The 16,156-nt window shown below is 39.2% G+C and overlaps 1 protein-coding gene and 1 long non-coding RNA gene across 4 annotated transcripts in view; one reads left to right on the top strand and one right to left on the bottom strand.

The window, feature by feature from the left end:
* Nucleotides 765-3,860, bottom strand: LOC109229300. The gene is made up of 2 exons (XR_002068542.1): nt 2,815-3,860; nt 765-1,247 (listed from the first exon to the last, which is right to left on the bottom strand). It is a non-coding gene; the product is annotated as an uncharacterized LOC109229300 (long non-coding RNA).
* LOC109229299 (small ubiquitin-related modifier 2) overlaps nt 13,375-16,156 on the top strand; it is a 4,107-nt gene continuing 1,325 nt past the window's right edge. Inside the window, exons 1-3 of one of the 3 annotated variants that reach the window (XM_019394696.1) lie at nt 13,375-13,646; nt 15,491-15,628; nt 15,719-16,017. In XM_019394696.1, the coding sequence (XP_019250241.1) occupies nt 13,572-13,646; nt 15,491-15,628; nt 15,719-15,742 (237 nt within the window). In that variant the 5' untranslated portion in view covers nt 13,375-13,571 and the 3' untranslated portion in view covers nt 15,743-16,017. Of the gene's footprint in view, nt 13,647-15,490; nt 15,629-15,718; nt 16,018-16,156 lie in introns of those variants that run through there. The other 2 variants (XM_019394693.1, XM_019394694.1) reach the window with 2 other exon arrangements.

Below are 16,156 nucleotides of genomic sequence, written 5' to 3'. Positions count from 1 at the left end.
TTAACTTTATTCACCGCTTTCAATTATTTTTTAAGGAAAATTGCAACGCCATTTAAAATATATCTTGAACCACGTCACATAAATGCACCTGCAGCTCGCAACACATTTTATTTAACGTTGAGATTTGGATTTGGGTCACATAAATGCGCACCCGAGTTTAGGGAGGTAAATTATTAAAATAACGCGTCTAAAGCAACTACGCGTTAGCCATTTTGCGAGGGCCATGAAAATTCGACTAAATGACATGCCTCGATTTCTAAGGATTTAAAATTAATTAAATGAGGACCATGCATTTTGAGATTTTATTTGGCATGGCGCACCTCAAATTATTCTATCAAAAGTATTTCTAAACTTAGTTTCTGAGGGCCATAAATTATATCTTGCTTCTCGGGATAATCTCTTGCTAATTAATTTCCTTCAGAACGACTTAATGAATATGCAATGTGCCTCCTATGTCTTTTCCACTTTTGAATCATAGCCAAGTTAGTGGATCTCTTTTGATAAAGAATTGCACAACTTCTGCCGTCCAAATTCATGAATTAAAAACGCAAAAATAAGGGCAAAGTTTTGGTTTGATCTCTAAATAACTAGCAAAATGAAACCTGATAAACATATTATTTACACTCTCTCTTCCTTTTATCCGATCATCCTTTACCTAAAATGATAGGATAGGAGACGCCAACCCAGAAGGAACATCACATTATCTCATCACAATTCAAATCAGAACGATAAAATGTGCCAATGTACACATGTAGACAATATAATATCCAATTCACTACAAGAAGTATTTGAAAGTAATGTTTACAATTTCAGCAACTGCCAGTATTCCCCTTTTAGAATAGAACAATAATCTAATTTCTCTAGAATTAAGCTTGAGGAATAGAAAGACAAATCAAATCTTAATTGAATTTCTGTTTTACTGAAGCAACTGAAGAAAATTTGATAGGAAACAACAACATGTTCAAAAACAGTAGCAGAATCACATATCCATCTCATTGAGCTGATTTCAACACATGACAATTTTACCAACTTTAGAATTTTTAACAAGAAAGAGCAGATGTTTAATCAATTTTTTACCACACAAATATTTCTTCAGCGTGTATGGCTAAAAGTTAACATGGAATTTAAAACAACTATAGGAGATTCCCTACTCAACCACATTTAACTAAGTATTACGACATAAATGACAACTCATTTCAAGTAACTTCATCTTCTTCCATTTCATATGCCAAAGTGGTAGAGAATACCTGGTTACAACATCAAGACAAACAAAGCCAAAAGGAGTGAGGAGTCAGCAATACGCATCAGCAAAAATAGCACTAGCAGCAGCAATTCAACCCAGGAAAATGAATTGGAAGTAAGAGAAAACTGTTTCAATTGAGCAATAACCAAGCAACTTCACAACCAAACTTCAAACAACCAAATCTACTCCATTCCTACACTAGATCCTTGGACAATCTTCAGAAAACTACAAGCCTCTTAAAATTATAGAAAAGAAATGCAATGGAACAGTAATTCTTCCCCTTTTTTTTTTGGTTTTCAGCTATTTTTGATTTTTTCTAGATTTTCTCTCTTGAAGTTCCAGCCGCCTCTATTTCTGTATTTTCAGCTCCTAACTCTCTATTGTTCTTGACTCTCTCTTGTGTTCTATGTCTGTGTCTTAATGTGTTTCTGTGTGTGCTCCTCTTGTCTATCTTATATCTCCTTAAATAGGCAATGGGGAATGCCCTTTTATTCACAAAATGGCCTTTCAACATTTTAAAAATTGATTCCACTCAACCCTTATTGAATTAAATTTTCCAATAGTGAAATCTAAACCCTACCACTACTAGAAGCTTCTTTAGTTGGTTAGGTAGATAATCCCTTTAATCCAAACAATTCTCAAATTAAGCTAACATGTACAAGATTTTATTAAAATACCTACAAATTTGATCTATGAACAACTAGAAATCCTATCCAAAGTAAAAGTGACATCCACAATATTCAAAGTCGGATTTGCATTCTTAGCTATGGAATGGGTCACAATGAATTAAAACGAGGATCAAAACTTAATCAATGGCCCAAATTACAACAGAAGCTATGCTCACTGCCATTCTTAAGCAACTGTATAAGCTTTATATCCATACCAATCAAACATCAAATCCACACTGAATGTCGACAACATTACAATATGCCTCAATGTTACAAAATAATAGCCACAACATGAAAGCAAATCAAGCAAACGAAAGCAAGGATTATAGGTTTTGATCTTTTTCCGACAAATGAGTGAATAGCAATCACATGTTATCAGGCACACAATTAGCTCGTTCGATCCGACTCAAGTACTCAACTTTGCACACAATTTAGCATAGATTGAACAGGGATCAACATGGACTCAAAGTTCGACTTCAATTATAGTACCTTAATCAGTGAGAAATCCACACGAATTAAGCTCCAAAACACCACATATTACGCAAAAATCAAACTAACAGAATCCATGTTGATTGAATTTCATCTCAATTCCATCAAAAATCTACTATAAACACCGTCTCAATAACAATAGAACCAAGCAAAGATCGAGTCACAATCTGAACAGAAGCAATTCGTAGAAAGAATAACAACAGTAAACTCCGCAAGGAAAACCTCGCTCACATATGGCTGAACATGAATCAGCTTACTTTAACAAAACAGAGGCAGTAAACAATTAGCACAAATTGAAGTCGTCAACGAGCAAATCATGAACATATGTTTCAACAATCCAAAGGAGACGTCGGAGCATAAGAAAATAGTGGCAAACGGATCAACAATTTCAGCATTTCGAATCGAGATTCATACCTGATACACAACTAAAAATCGAAAAGAAAAACTGGAGCAAAGGCTAATCCTCCACCAAATCTCGAACGGAAACCTCAATGAGACTGTCAACGACCTCGACGGAAACGACGACTCTGCAAAATGGGATTCCGAACCTCAACAGCGCCGGAAAACTCACAAAAAACTCCAACACTAACCTAAAATTGGATTCTGTTTCTAACCTCCTAAAATGAAACAATGTCGAGCAGAGAAATCACGACCAAGACTCAACCAAGGACCTCGACGGCGCCGAAAAATCGAACACGAACGGGCTGAAAATGAGCCATTTGCGACTGCTTTTACTGGTTATTGGGGTCGATTTCGAGCAAATCTCATGGTTGTTGTTGGGTGCCGATTCGGACGGGTTCTACATGTGCTCGTTGCTCGTTTTTTGGTTTATGTTTGCCGGAGATAGCGGTGTCAAAAGGAGTCCGCTGCTGCTTCTGTTCTTCGATGAAGAAGACGAAGTTTTAGGGTCGTTTGAGTAGGGGAATTGTTGTGAACCAGCCCAACTTAGTAAGGAATTATGGGAACGAGGCTGATCCAGTTGGGACTATCGGGCATGGAGCTAAAGGCCAATGATTAAACAACCCAATAGAATGCTTGGACATTATATTTGGGATCCGAAGGAGATACGGGATATGCCTATTGTTGAGAAAAGTATCTTCTTCTCCTCCTCTCCTATTCTCTAAGACTAACCTTCTCATCCCCTTCTTCTATCTATCTCTAGTTACTTTACTTCCTGCAATTTCTATTGTAATTCTGCTACTAAGTTGTTGCATCTTGATATTTGAGTTGTAATCACATTTCAGCCTTAATAATAGAGTAGAGAGGTTTCAGTTATTGTTACTGTGGATTTGAGTTTATTACATTGGTGCTTTCATCCATCGGACTCCAATGGAGGTATTAGATCGATTTAATGGAAACGGCAACGCATTGCGCTGGCTTTTTCGGGCCGAGCGGTACTTCACCTATCTTGGATTCGCGGAGAAGGATTGGTTACCTCTCCCCTCCTTTTACCTTGATGGTGAAGCTCTTACTTGGTTCAATTGGTTGTTTCGCAACGAATAATTCTTCGATTGCACGCATTTTAAGGAAAAATTGCTTATGCGATTTCGACAACGGACCATCAGTGCTTCGGCGAGAATGGAAGTTACTTCCCGAGCCTGGGTTGACCACGTGAGTTGCGCTACATTGATTCTTCCAGCAACCTATGTGTCTCCTTTTGCTGCTCCGAGCCATATTCCTAATTTTCCTGAGTCTGCATCTACTCAAATCCTCGAAGTTCTTGAAACTGACTCTCTTCTCGTTGATGGAGACAAGTCTGTGGCTGTCGTAGACAAGGTGTTCGATGGAACTCCCCGAAGGATTGAACAAATTGCTAGTACTGAGATTTTGTCTATAGACTCGGAGGAACTTTTTGATACAATGAAGATAAACTCTAATTCATATGCCGAAAAATCAGAGGAGGACCAACGAGTCTACACTAAGGTGGAGGAAAATTCAAGCGACACTGCAAACCGGTTGTTTGACAAATTGGCTCAAATGCATATACCTCATTTTCTGGTTCCTTTTCCTTGCTGGGAGTATGTAGTACCAGAGAACATAGTGAGAACTGTTGAAATTACACATCCATTTACAGATGTCATACATCTTCAAATTCACAATGGTCTATGTCTGTCGAAACTTTTTACTGTATTCATGGGACTAATTCAAAAATTTGCAGTTGGTTTGATACTGGGCAGCTTATGTTATATATGGTATTGGTCTATATGGGAAACAAGGATATTGACTCCGCTGACAATGCAATTAAGCTACTAAACTCTCATGCAAAACATGATTACAACACTTATTTAGACCAGTAGTATAACATGGGGCAAAGACTTACAACTAGTAAGTTTTCTCTAGTTTCGTTTTTGATTATTCTAATATATAGATATATGTATATCACATTTAGTTGGCTGGACAATTGGAGACCGATGTTTGACGAAATGATTTACAACAAATTACTCACTGTGTTTGACTCTTTCATACCGCCAACTATTGTCTATCCCAGTTATAGTGAGATGATTACTGTGACTGCTGAGTTTTCCCATGCCAGTAGCTCTGCGCTGGCAATTCCTTTTGCGAATGTGGTTGCATCATTTCCAGCGTATGTCGGTGACTTCATTGATACGAACTCTGGATATTTGCTTGTCTTTACTTCACCCTTGAGCTCTTATGTTTTTGCAACTGGTTGGCGAGCAGTTGTTTACGCGCCACACACAATCTACAACACTGATGGACAGCAAAGTGATACTACTGCAATGGACCTTGGAAACTTGACACTCTCAAATTCTGCTATGGGAAGTAGAGGTGCTAGACTGAACATCAACAACATTTTTAGCCAACTTTTTGGTAGGGGCTCAACACATGAAGAGAAAGTAGTAAGAGGTGTTGCTGCACTTCTTGATTTGGAGCATCATGGCCAAGGAATATTTCAGCAAAAGATTGAGCATGTTTGTTACCAATTCCCCATTGAGAGGCTCGAAAGTGAAGGCTTTCACATTATTGTGGATGTTGGGAAAGGAATGCATGATGGGTTGAAAATAACTTTGTGCGCGGATTGTGAGCCTAAGATAGATAGTGAGCTTGATGAACTGAAATTCTTTCTCTGTACAGCTCTTCATGACTGGTTTGCAAGAGAAGGAAATGACCTTACCGACACCATTGCTATGAAGTTTGTGCAAGCTCTTGCGGGGTTTCTGACGGTCATTAAATATTTGGGTATTCATATGGTAAATATCAGTTCGGAGGGACTCATTAAATTGATTCTACGATCCAAACAATCCAGCAAGCGTGACCTTTTGCAATTTATTGTTGATTGGCATGACGCGAGCACTTCAACAGTTGACTTAGAGCGAGTCACATCTTGGCTTTTCTCGTGGATCATTGAGTCGATATGGTGGCATACCTTGATTAAAAATATGCAAGTTCCGACGGATGACCCAACTGCCAGCAAACCTGTTGAGCTGTTCTTAGGATCACCGGCCTTGCATGTCCAGCAACGAAGAAAGTTACAACCATCTGTAGCCTTGGTACCTAATGATGCTAAGTATGAAAACACGAATGCTAAGTTTGGTGGTACTGACTTTCCTTTTGATCCTGGTACTAGTTTTCTTGCTGCATGCCTTGGGACTACACGAAATTCTGATTTCTCTGAGGTGTTGGGTTTGACATCAACCACGTGGGATGCTTGCATTGAACCCTTGGATCTTCTGTTGAGACATACTGAGGCTAGTAAGATTGCTCTTGCACTTACTTTTGCTGATGTGAATTGCTCAATTCGGAAAGGAGCTATAAGATGCTTGAGTCTTGCTTATGTTAGTACTCAGAATGAGCAGATCTCTAGTAACTCCACTCATATATTTAGAGATGATATTTCTCCTGTTATGGTTGTATCTATTGCTCAATTTTTGGACCTGCTGTACTTTTACTCATGCAGCAGTGAGTTTGTCCAGGATAATGCATTTCCCTTGATACATCGGAGTGGGTCAAAGTGGGAGGAGCCCTCTAATCTTATCTTGCCTTTTGGTCGTTTTCATGCATTTCTGTATTCTAAATATCTAAAACAGATAATGGAGACACTTGTTGCAGTTATTGAGAAATTGAGTTTCATATACTTGGGTCACCAACTTGAATATTATGATATGGTGGCTAATCATTCGGCTCGATTTATGACTGTGGTTCTAAGTGGAGCTCTCCTAAAGTTCATTGGTACATCTGTTGTTTGGGTTAGCCAAACTATTCACCAGCTGGCAGTGTTTGAATTTCCTACGAGAATCGCAAAGAGAGGGAGGAGACAGTTCCCTTTTGCTAAAGCTTGTGCTGCGGCTGAAGAGATACTTTTTGATTTGCTTAAACATAAGGTTGATGGGGTCATAACTTTACTTGAACAGTTGAGTTGGTGTGATTGTTGGTATAAAGTGCTCATTTTCCTTGAAACTATGGCTGTTTCTACGCAACTGATCTTGTTTGTTCAAAGTTTCAAGGGAGTTCTGCCAAATACTCTCTTTCACTTCTCTGGAAAAATGAGGCTTGGAAAGGGAATATGCAATCTAGAACATCTGTTACAAATTTGGGAGCAAGATATTAGAAGAGTACTTTCTTTGATACTTGATCTATATATTCAACTCAAAGGGGGACATCATGGACGCTCTAAGCATCTCTTCGCGCATTAACTATGGGGCTGGCGGTTTGTTTCTGGTACACAAGTGGACCTCGAGCACTAGGATATCAGTATTGCTCTACTCGAACCTTGAGGACAAGGTTCTTTTTGAGGATGAGAGTATTGTTGTGAACCAGCCCAACTTAGTAAGGAATTATGGGAACGAGGCTGATCCAGTTGGGACTATTGGGCATGGAGCTAAAAGCCCAATGATTAAACAACCCAATAGAATACTTGGACATTATATTTGGGATCCGGGGGGAGATACGGGATATGCCTATTGTTGAGAAAAGTGTCTGTTTCTCCTCCTCTCCTATTCTCTAAGACTAACCTTCTCATCCCCTTCTTCTATCTATCTCTAGTTACTTTACTTCCTGCAATTTCTATTGTAATTCTGCTACTAAGTTGTTGCATCTTGATATTTGAGTTGTAATCACATTTCAGCCTTAATAATAGAGTAGAGAGGTTTCAGTTATTGTTACTGAGGATTTGAGTAATATCAAGAAGATGAGATCGTGAGGGGGGGGGGGGGATGTATTGCGGCGGATTCCTCCTTTAGTCTCTAGGTCTCTTTTTTGTGTGTATAGGTCTAGGTTAGAATTTTAGGTGGGGAAAAGGGGCGGGTCAGAGGTTATTTGGGTCAAGTCCCTTTTTTTCTTGGGCTGGGTAAGGAGATGGGCTAGTTTAAGTGAAGAAATGGGTATTGAAAGATTTGGTCTCACTCATTACATAGCTCAATTTCGAATTTAAGACCAATCTTTGTAATTTTCTTTTCTTTTTGTTTCTTTTCTATCTTTAATTAATTAAAACCTAAATTAAATTCCCAAAATCAATTCAAATTGTAAAATTAAGCTAATTATCTAACTATAATATTTATAAAAATTAATTCATCCTAAATTAAAAGAGAAAACTTAATAACCCAAAATTTAAAGCTAAAAATGTAAAAATGAGTCATTTTTGTGATTTTTATTTTTTAATAAAGCAATTAATTAATTAATTAATCCTAAAATGTGAACAAAATCTACATGCAATGCATGGTATTTTTGGTATTTTTTTATTTTTAATGGAAATTAAATATGCACAATAACGCAAACAATCAGGAAAATCGTACGATAATTCCTAAAAATAGCACATATTAAAGAAAAGACCTAATTTTTGGAATTCTTTTGGAGTAATTCGTATGAGGCAAAAATTACGTGCTCACAGTCACCACCTTTATGGGGTGACATTGAAAATATGGTCTATGCTTTCGTGAAGCTACGACTAACGCCAGAGCTAATTTCTCAAGGTGGGGGTACCTTGTTTCGGCATAAATTAAGGTTTTGCTGATATAATAAATTGAAGATTGCGTACCTTTGTTTTCGCGGACCAAAACTGCACTTACCGCGACTTCGGAGACTGCTAGATACATTAGGAGGCATTCGCCAGGGTCTGCCTTGACAAGTAGTGGCGGGGAGGACAGGTACGCTTTCAGTTTTCTCAAGGCGTTGACGCATTCTAAATTCCACTGTAGTCTGTGATCCTTCCTTAGTATGTTGAAGAATTTATGGCACCTGTCCGATGATCGTGAGATGAACCTCGACAGGGCGGTTATTCGTCTTGTCAATTTTTGTACCTGCTTTTTGCTAGTTAATGTCTCCGGTATTCCTTTGATGGCCTTGATCTTATCCGGGTTGACCTCGATACCCCTTTGCGACACCAAAAAACCGAGGAATTTGCCTGAGGTTACGCCAAAGGCGCACTTATCGGGATTCAATTTCATTCCGTATCACCTCAATATTTCGAAGGCTTCCTTTAGATGACCATTGTGGTCCTTCTTCATTTTCGACTTCACTAGCATGTCGTCGATGTAGACCTCCATAGTCTTCCCGAGTTGTTCTTTGAACATTTTGGTGACCAACCTTTGGTACGTCGCCCCTGCGTTCTTATGTCCGAATGGCATGACGTTATAGCAGTACGTTCCTTGGTGGGTGATAAAAGTGGTTTTTTCTTGGTCTTCTTCTGCCATTAAGATTTGGTTATAACCAGAATAGGCGTCTAAGAAGCTCAATAGTTCGTGCCCTGCCGTTGCATCGATGAGCTGGTCGATGTGTGGTAATGGAAAGGAATCTTTTGGTCTTGCTTTCTTCAGGTCGGTGAAGTCGACACACATCCGCCACTTCCCGTTCTTCCTTTTTACCATGACCACATTGGCGACCTACTAAGGATACTTTGATTCTCGGACGGAACCATTAGCGAGCAACTTGTCAACTTATTCGCTGACTACATCGTTGATTGAGGCATTAAACTTTCTCCTCATTTTCCACACTGGCGGGTAAAGAGGGTCGACATTCAGCCTGTGTGTGGCGATGTCCCTTGGGATTCCCGGCATATCTGAATGGGAAAAGGGAAATAAATCGGCATTGTTAGTTAAGAACTCATGGAATTTACTTGGTTCTGAGAGGTTGTGTCCGATATAATCTTTTTTCGTCCTATCGGTTTTGTCCAATTAAACGGGGTCGAGGTCTTCTACGGTTGCCTTGCAGGCTTCTACGACATCTGGGTCTTTGATGGCCTCTATTTGTATGTCAGGTTTGGTTCCCGGTATGGCTGATTGTATGCTTCCGCACTTGCTCCCTTTAGTTGTTGGGTGTTTATGCAATCTTGGGCGATTCGGTAGCATTCTTGGGCGGTGCGTTGCTCGCCCCGGATGCTGAATATTTCTCATGGGTAGGAAATTTGATTACTTGATAGAAACTTGACGGGACGGCTCGCATGGTATGTATCCATGGACGCCCTATGATAGCATTGTAGGCTGTTTCCTAGTTCAGGACGTGAAACATTGTTTCCAGAGTGACTCCCCCTACCAGAACGGGCAGCACTATCTCTCTAGAGGTTTGTTCCACTGCATTATTAAAACCCGTTAGTGTTATGCAGCACGGTACTATCTTATCCTCGAGTCTCATCTGTATGAGGACTCGTGGGTGGATAATACACGTGCCGCTTCCGTCATCCACTATTATTCTTTTTACATCGGTATCCGTGATACGTAAAGTTATAACCAAAGCATCATAGTGAGGGAAATACAAACCGTTGGTGTCTGACTTATCGAAGATGATACTATCTTCGAGGTTGTTGTACCGTTCGTGAGCGACAATCCGCTTGAGTTTGTGTGTGGTGGTGAATTTCACATGGTTGATTACTGTATCATCGCCGCCGCCAATGATCATTTGTATGGTACGAGCTGGTGAAGGTGGTTTTGGGGGTCCTTGTGGTTGATCGCGTCCATGAGTGAAGTTAACCCGTCCTCGATCGCTCAGCAGTTCTTTTAGGTGTCCCTGGTTTAGCATTTTTACCACTTCTTGTCGCAGACCTATGCAGTCTTCGGTCTTTTGTCCCTCTTCCTGGTGGAATTCACACAGAACGTTCGATCTCCGGGTGCTCGGATCTGACTTATCTTTTGCGGCCACTACACCTTTGTGCCGAGCTTTTCTAGGCATACACTATTTCTGAAGAAGAAATGCAAAAGTTATGAGCAGATAATAGTGGAGGCATACCTCTCTTGTTTTGGTGTGGCACGATGTGTCGAGGCGTGACGTCTGCATGTCGTGGAGGAGGAGGGATGGATGCCCAGATGTAGGGCCGATGCCTTTCTCGATTGAAACGGGATAGTTTATCCCTTCGACACGTTGCGGTGATCTCTCCTTGTTTCGATTTGGACCGACGTTAGTCATTGGAGCAGACCATTTAAGTCGTCCTCATCTGCCTTTACTTCGGCACAATAGGCATTATGGGTTTCTTCCCATGTGGTGGGAGGGTATTTCATGAGTCTACTTAGTAGTTTTTTGGTTGCTTTCGACCCGCTTCTATTTAACCCATTTTGGAAGGCTGCTATCGCCATCCCTTCTGATACGTTCGGTAGGCTCATTCTTACCCTGATGAATCGGGCTAGGAAATCCCGAAGTCCTTCGCATGTCGTCGGCCTAACGCCAAAGATGTCATTTACCCTGGCTTCTACCTTTTTCGCTCCCGCGTGGCGGTGACGAATTTATCTGCCATTTCTTTGAACGTTGATATTGACCGTGCCGGTAGTTGGGAATACCATGTAAACGCTCCCCCTGTCAGAGTTTCGCCGAACTTTTTCAGCAGCACCGATGGCACCTGTTCTTTCGACAGATCGTTGCCTTTTACTGCAGTAATGTAGTGGATTATGTGATCTTCCGGGTCCGTGGTGCCATTGTATATTTTCAAGTATGGCGGCATTTGGAAGGTTTTTGGAATAGAGTGGGGGCCTGCCCCTTCACTGTATGGTTGCTCGACGAATCGGCCTACGTCACGTTTTGGTAGCAACTTCGGAGTGCCCGGTATTTTATCGACCCTTTCTTGATGCTCCTTCATCTGATCGCGGAGCGTTTTGTTCTCATTTTCCATTTCTTCCATTTTCTTTAAGATGGCACAAGTGCATCGTTACCTGCATCAATGACAGTATGAGCGTTACCTGTGCATAGAGTTTCTGGCTCATCGACGACAGTTGTGGTTTCTGCGTGTATTGTGCCTCCGATATCCCTTTGAACGGGTTTATCGAGTATGTTGCTCAAGGTGTTTGTCAACCACTCTTCTAATAGCCTTTTCACAGCCGGTGGTGCTTCTCCTGCTGCGGATGTTGGGGTTTCCCTCTCATGCGAGACAGTCACGCTTTCGCGCGGAGGGGGGTTGAGGCATCTCCCTTAGGTGTAACGCTTGGCGTTGCATTTTCATTGTCTTCCCTGCCAGCTTTGTTGATGGAATCCAGAAGGTTGTTCGTGACACCTACTATTGCCTTTAATCTTGCTTCCCTTTTTCCTGCCATTGTTGGTCTTTGCGAGGCCAAGAAGAGGTGATTATCCCTTTCAAGGATCTAGACGAAACTAAAATCTCAGCTATAGAAATCCCCACAGACGCCGCCAAATTGTTTGACTCAAAAGATATTTGAACCTTTTTGAATAAATCAATTAAAAAAAATGAAGGGGTAAATCTTAGCTAAGTATAATAAACTCTAGAACCAAAGGTATAAAAGATGAATACAATGGATGATATTTCTTGATCTTGCGAGGATGAGTGATCGAACATTAAGGATGCCAATCGTTTATGAGAAAAGTATTACAGTCAGTGTTCTTAGCTAGAAAGGCAGAAAAAAGACCCCTTTACAAGATTGTTTTTTCGCTATATATAAGGGACAAACCCCTTCTATGCCCTAGAATGCATATCATAGGGAATATTCGAAAGAATATTCCTAATGCCCCATATTGGACCTACACTACTGTAAAAGTCGTGCAATCTTTGTACGCTTGTCTGTCGTCCTCCACAGGATGTCGAGCTACGAGGATCTCGTCGTTTGTCGTATTCATCAATGGTCGTGGTCGTCCAAATTTGGACCCATACACCTCCAAAAAAAAAAAAAAAAATCTAGTGGGAGAAAATAAAAATTGCATAATTAATGCAATTTCTAGTTGGTCATATGAAAAAAAATAATGCTAATTTAACTAATTAACGTTTGATTAAATAGTATTCCCATTAACTTGTGCGATAATATATACACATATTATAATGTAAAATATAAGCCAAAATTTCACGGTATAGCCAGTTTTCGGACTGGTCAATCAAAAATAGCCAGCGTTTACCAAGTCAATGAAAAATAGCCACCGTTTTGCTGCAATAGAGACCGGTCCAGCATAATATACTGGAGTTCGGTGCACTTGTGTATGAACTCCAGCATATTACGCTGGACCGGTATACTTTGCTGGCTCCAGTATAATATACTGGAGACTGGAGCACTGGTGCTCCAAACTCCAGTATATTATACTGGACCATTATACTTGCTGGAACTCCAGTATATTATGCTGGAGTTCTAGTGTATTTATGCTGGAACTCCATCATATTATACTGGAGTTCTAGCATACTATCCTGGAACTCCAGTATAATATGCTGGAGTCTAGTATACTTATGCTGGAACTCCAGCATAATATGCTGGAGTATTTTTCGAGTTTTGAACAGTGTTTTCGCTCAGATTTATCTTTACATAAAAAGTGGCTAAATTTCGATTACTTTTGAAATTGGACTATTTTTGAACGACCAGTTGTAAATCTGGCTATTTTTAAAAATCACCCAAAGTATTTAGCAATATGTGAATAAAGTATGTCGTGACAAGGTCTTTTTAAGAAGTAACCATTACTATGTACTACAATAGTTCACCACATAAAAATTCTTACAACATAGTGTATTTATTTAACAACAATCTATCTAACACATATTAACATCATACCATATTAATCTATTACTAGTGAAGTGATTTAATGAAGCGGTTATATTAATCTAATGATTCTGTGTATATATAGCAGTGCAATTAAACAAATACAACAAAAAGGAATCTGATAGGTCAAAAATGAAGAAAAAAGGAAAAATTGCGTGGTTTTTACGCCAAGGGCACAGCAGGCACCAACTATAAATAGCTAAAGAACATTCAAATTGATAGTCCTGTAATCTTCTTTTGGTATAGAGTACAAGAGAGAGAAAGATGTCGCAAACAGAGGAAGATAAGAAGCCAAGTGGAGATCAAGCTGCACACATCAATCTCAAAGTCAAAGGCCAGGTCTGTGCTTTCTTTCGATTAGGGTTTGGTTTGTACTTTTTATTTTTTTTATTTTTTTATTTTTTAAGTAAAATTTAGTGTTTATTTTGAGAATAATCATGTCCCATTGTCTTGTTGTTTATATGACTGCTTGATTTATTCGGCGTTCTATATAACTGCTTTTTTATATGATCATATGTTCAGCTGGTGTTTCTGTGTATTTTATTTTTATTTTTTGATTGTTAGAGAACTTGAACTAAGAGGATGTTTCGATTGGCTTTTAAGCAGGCCAAATCAGCTTTTAAACTCTTTTTAGCTTTTTTCACTGTTTGTTAAAGTTAAAAAGTGCTTAAAATAAGTTTAAAACTGCTTAAAACAAGCCAAAAGCAATAAGCCGGCCAACCCCAACTTATTACTTTTTGGCTTAAAAACTATTTATGCTGAAAAACCATTTTTTTTTTTTTTTATGTCAATCCAAAGAATGAACCGTTTCTACTAGATACCATCAAGAGGGCAAGAGAGGAGGAGCCGATCAAATTCTTTTGGAGTTCTTCCCCTCTGACGTCTAAGCTCTCAAGGACTCGGATTAGTCAACAGGAATGAAATCTAAGAAAGCTAGTAGCTCGACCGAGGAGGTCTCTGAATTTTGTTGTTAGTACAAGTGGATGTTATGATTAGTCTGGACGTAAAAGCGTGCATTTGCAAAGATTTGTTTCTGAGGCTTATTTTGAAAACACTATATATTCAATACTTTACCTATTGGTGTTTTGAGGTCGAAACGGCCTTCCTCTGCGTCAAGATAAATATATTTTATCAAGAAAAATAAGGAACAACTATTTTTTTAAGTAGTAGTTGTTTCATTTCCCATAAAAAACTTTTAGGTGCATTTGTATAAAAGAGATGTTAGTATTACAGAAATGAATAGTTCACGATTCCTTGTACAAAAGTGGCTAGTTTCAGTAAGTTAGGTTGTTGTAGCTCTGTGTCTGGTTGGGTAGGGCAATAACTGATTGTTTCATCCATAGAACGTAATTATATAATCTATTATAAAAAGGTGAATATATAAAAGATAGGCCAAATACATAGACAGCCCCTTTAACTTGACAATAATTTTCATTTGTATACCTCAACAGAGGTTTGTACCTATTTGGCACTTAAACTCCATATATAATGTGCCTATTGAACCCTTTAAACACACTCCAGCAAAATAACAAAGTGTGTGTACTTCAAACGCTGCTGAAGTGGCATTAACAAATAAAAATAAAGACAAGCGGCAACTATAACAAGCAGCAAAAATAAAACTTTTTTCGTATTCAATTTTTTCCTTTGACCAGTCGGTCCAGTCCCTATTCCGACTGCTGGAAATTGGAGATTCTTGACCTTCAAAACAACCCGTTTTCTGGAAAAGTTCCGTATGAATCTCATCTCCAATCTACCTGCTAATCCTTGATCTTTTCTCAAGCGAGTCCTCTAGAAATTATAACTTCTTGAAGTAATTTTTCAACACAGACTCCCCCCCCCCAAGGCGCTCCAGATCCCATCTTCTTCCATAGGCTAATAAAAGCTTTCTTTTCTTTTTCTTAATGCTAGCATTTCTACCTCAAACATTGGACCTCATTAATCTTAAAAATGTACCATATGTTGAGTGGTCTGGATATGAAACAATGCGTAGCCTCTTCATGTAATTGTCATAATTTTCCATCATTTTAGGAGAATTTAATGTCTCCAACAACAAAAGAATCTCAGTCGATCATTGTGATTTTACCTAGTGTTTCAGTTATAATATTTTTAATATGCAAACCAATTCATTAGTTTTAATTATACATGTAGAGATTTTTATCTTCTTTCTTTATTTGCATCTAAAGCTAGGGAATGAACTACCACCGGAGAAGCGAGAATCGGTAGAAAATTTGACTGAGAAAGGAGCTTCGGCCGGAATACCCTTTTCCGACGACCCATTTCCTCTTTTGTTTCATCTATGCTTGTTCTTTTCTCAGATCCGCGTGAGTTCAAATCTCTCTATTTTTACTAGTCCAAAGGGTTCTTTTTCTCTCTATAATAGAGGATATTTTCAGTCACTTTAATTTGTGAAGGTTATGCTGGGAGGAAGAAAATAAAGAGTAATGGTGCATATGGTGGTGGAGGTGAGAGACGAAGAAGAAGAAAGAGAAATTCAAAAAATAATATCTTTCACGCGCTTCACGGCAGTGTAACTCACATTATGTGCCATGTCAGCAAGTTGTGCCTAATAGGAACAATTTAGTTTGTGTTAGGTGTTCAATAGGTACAGGATTCAGTTGAAGTGTCTAAGTGAAAATTATGGCCAAGTTTAAGGGGCCGTTTATGTATTCTGCCTAAAAGATATTGGCTTTCTAGACTAGCTTTTTCATGGGCGAGGTCAAAATTTTTTTTTTTTTGGGGGGGGGGGGGAGGGGGTTGGGTTGGTTTCGGGGTTAGTAAATGGTAAAGGCGATCACTTGTCTTCTTGTACTTGTGATATTGGGTTGGTTAAGTTTTAGTACTGTCATACC

The sequence above is a fragment of the Nicotiana attenuata genome, chromosome 7 (assembly GCF_001879085.1).
Source record: "Nicotiana attenuata strain UT chromosome 7, NIATTr2, whole genome shotgun sequence".
Taxonomy (NCBI): domain Eukaryota; kingdom Viridiplantae; phylum Streptophyta; class Magnoliopsida; order Solanales; family Solanaceae; genus Nicotiana; species Nicotiana attenuata.
Note: the sequence above shows the minus strand (reverse complement) of the source record. Positions and strands in the feature narration are given on the sequence as shown.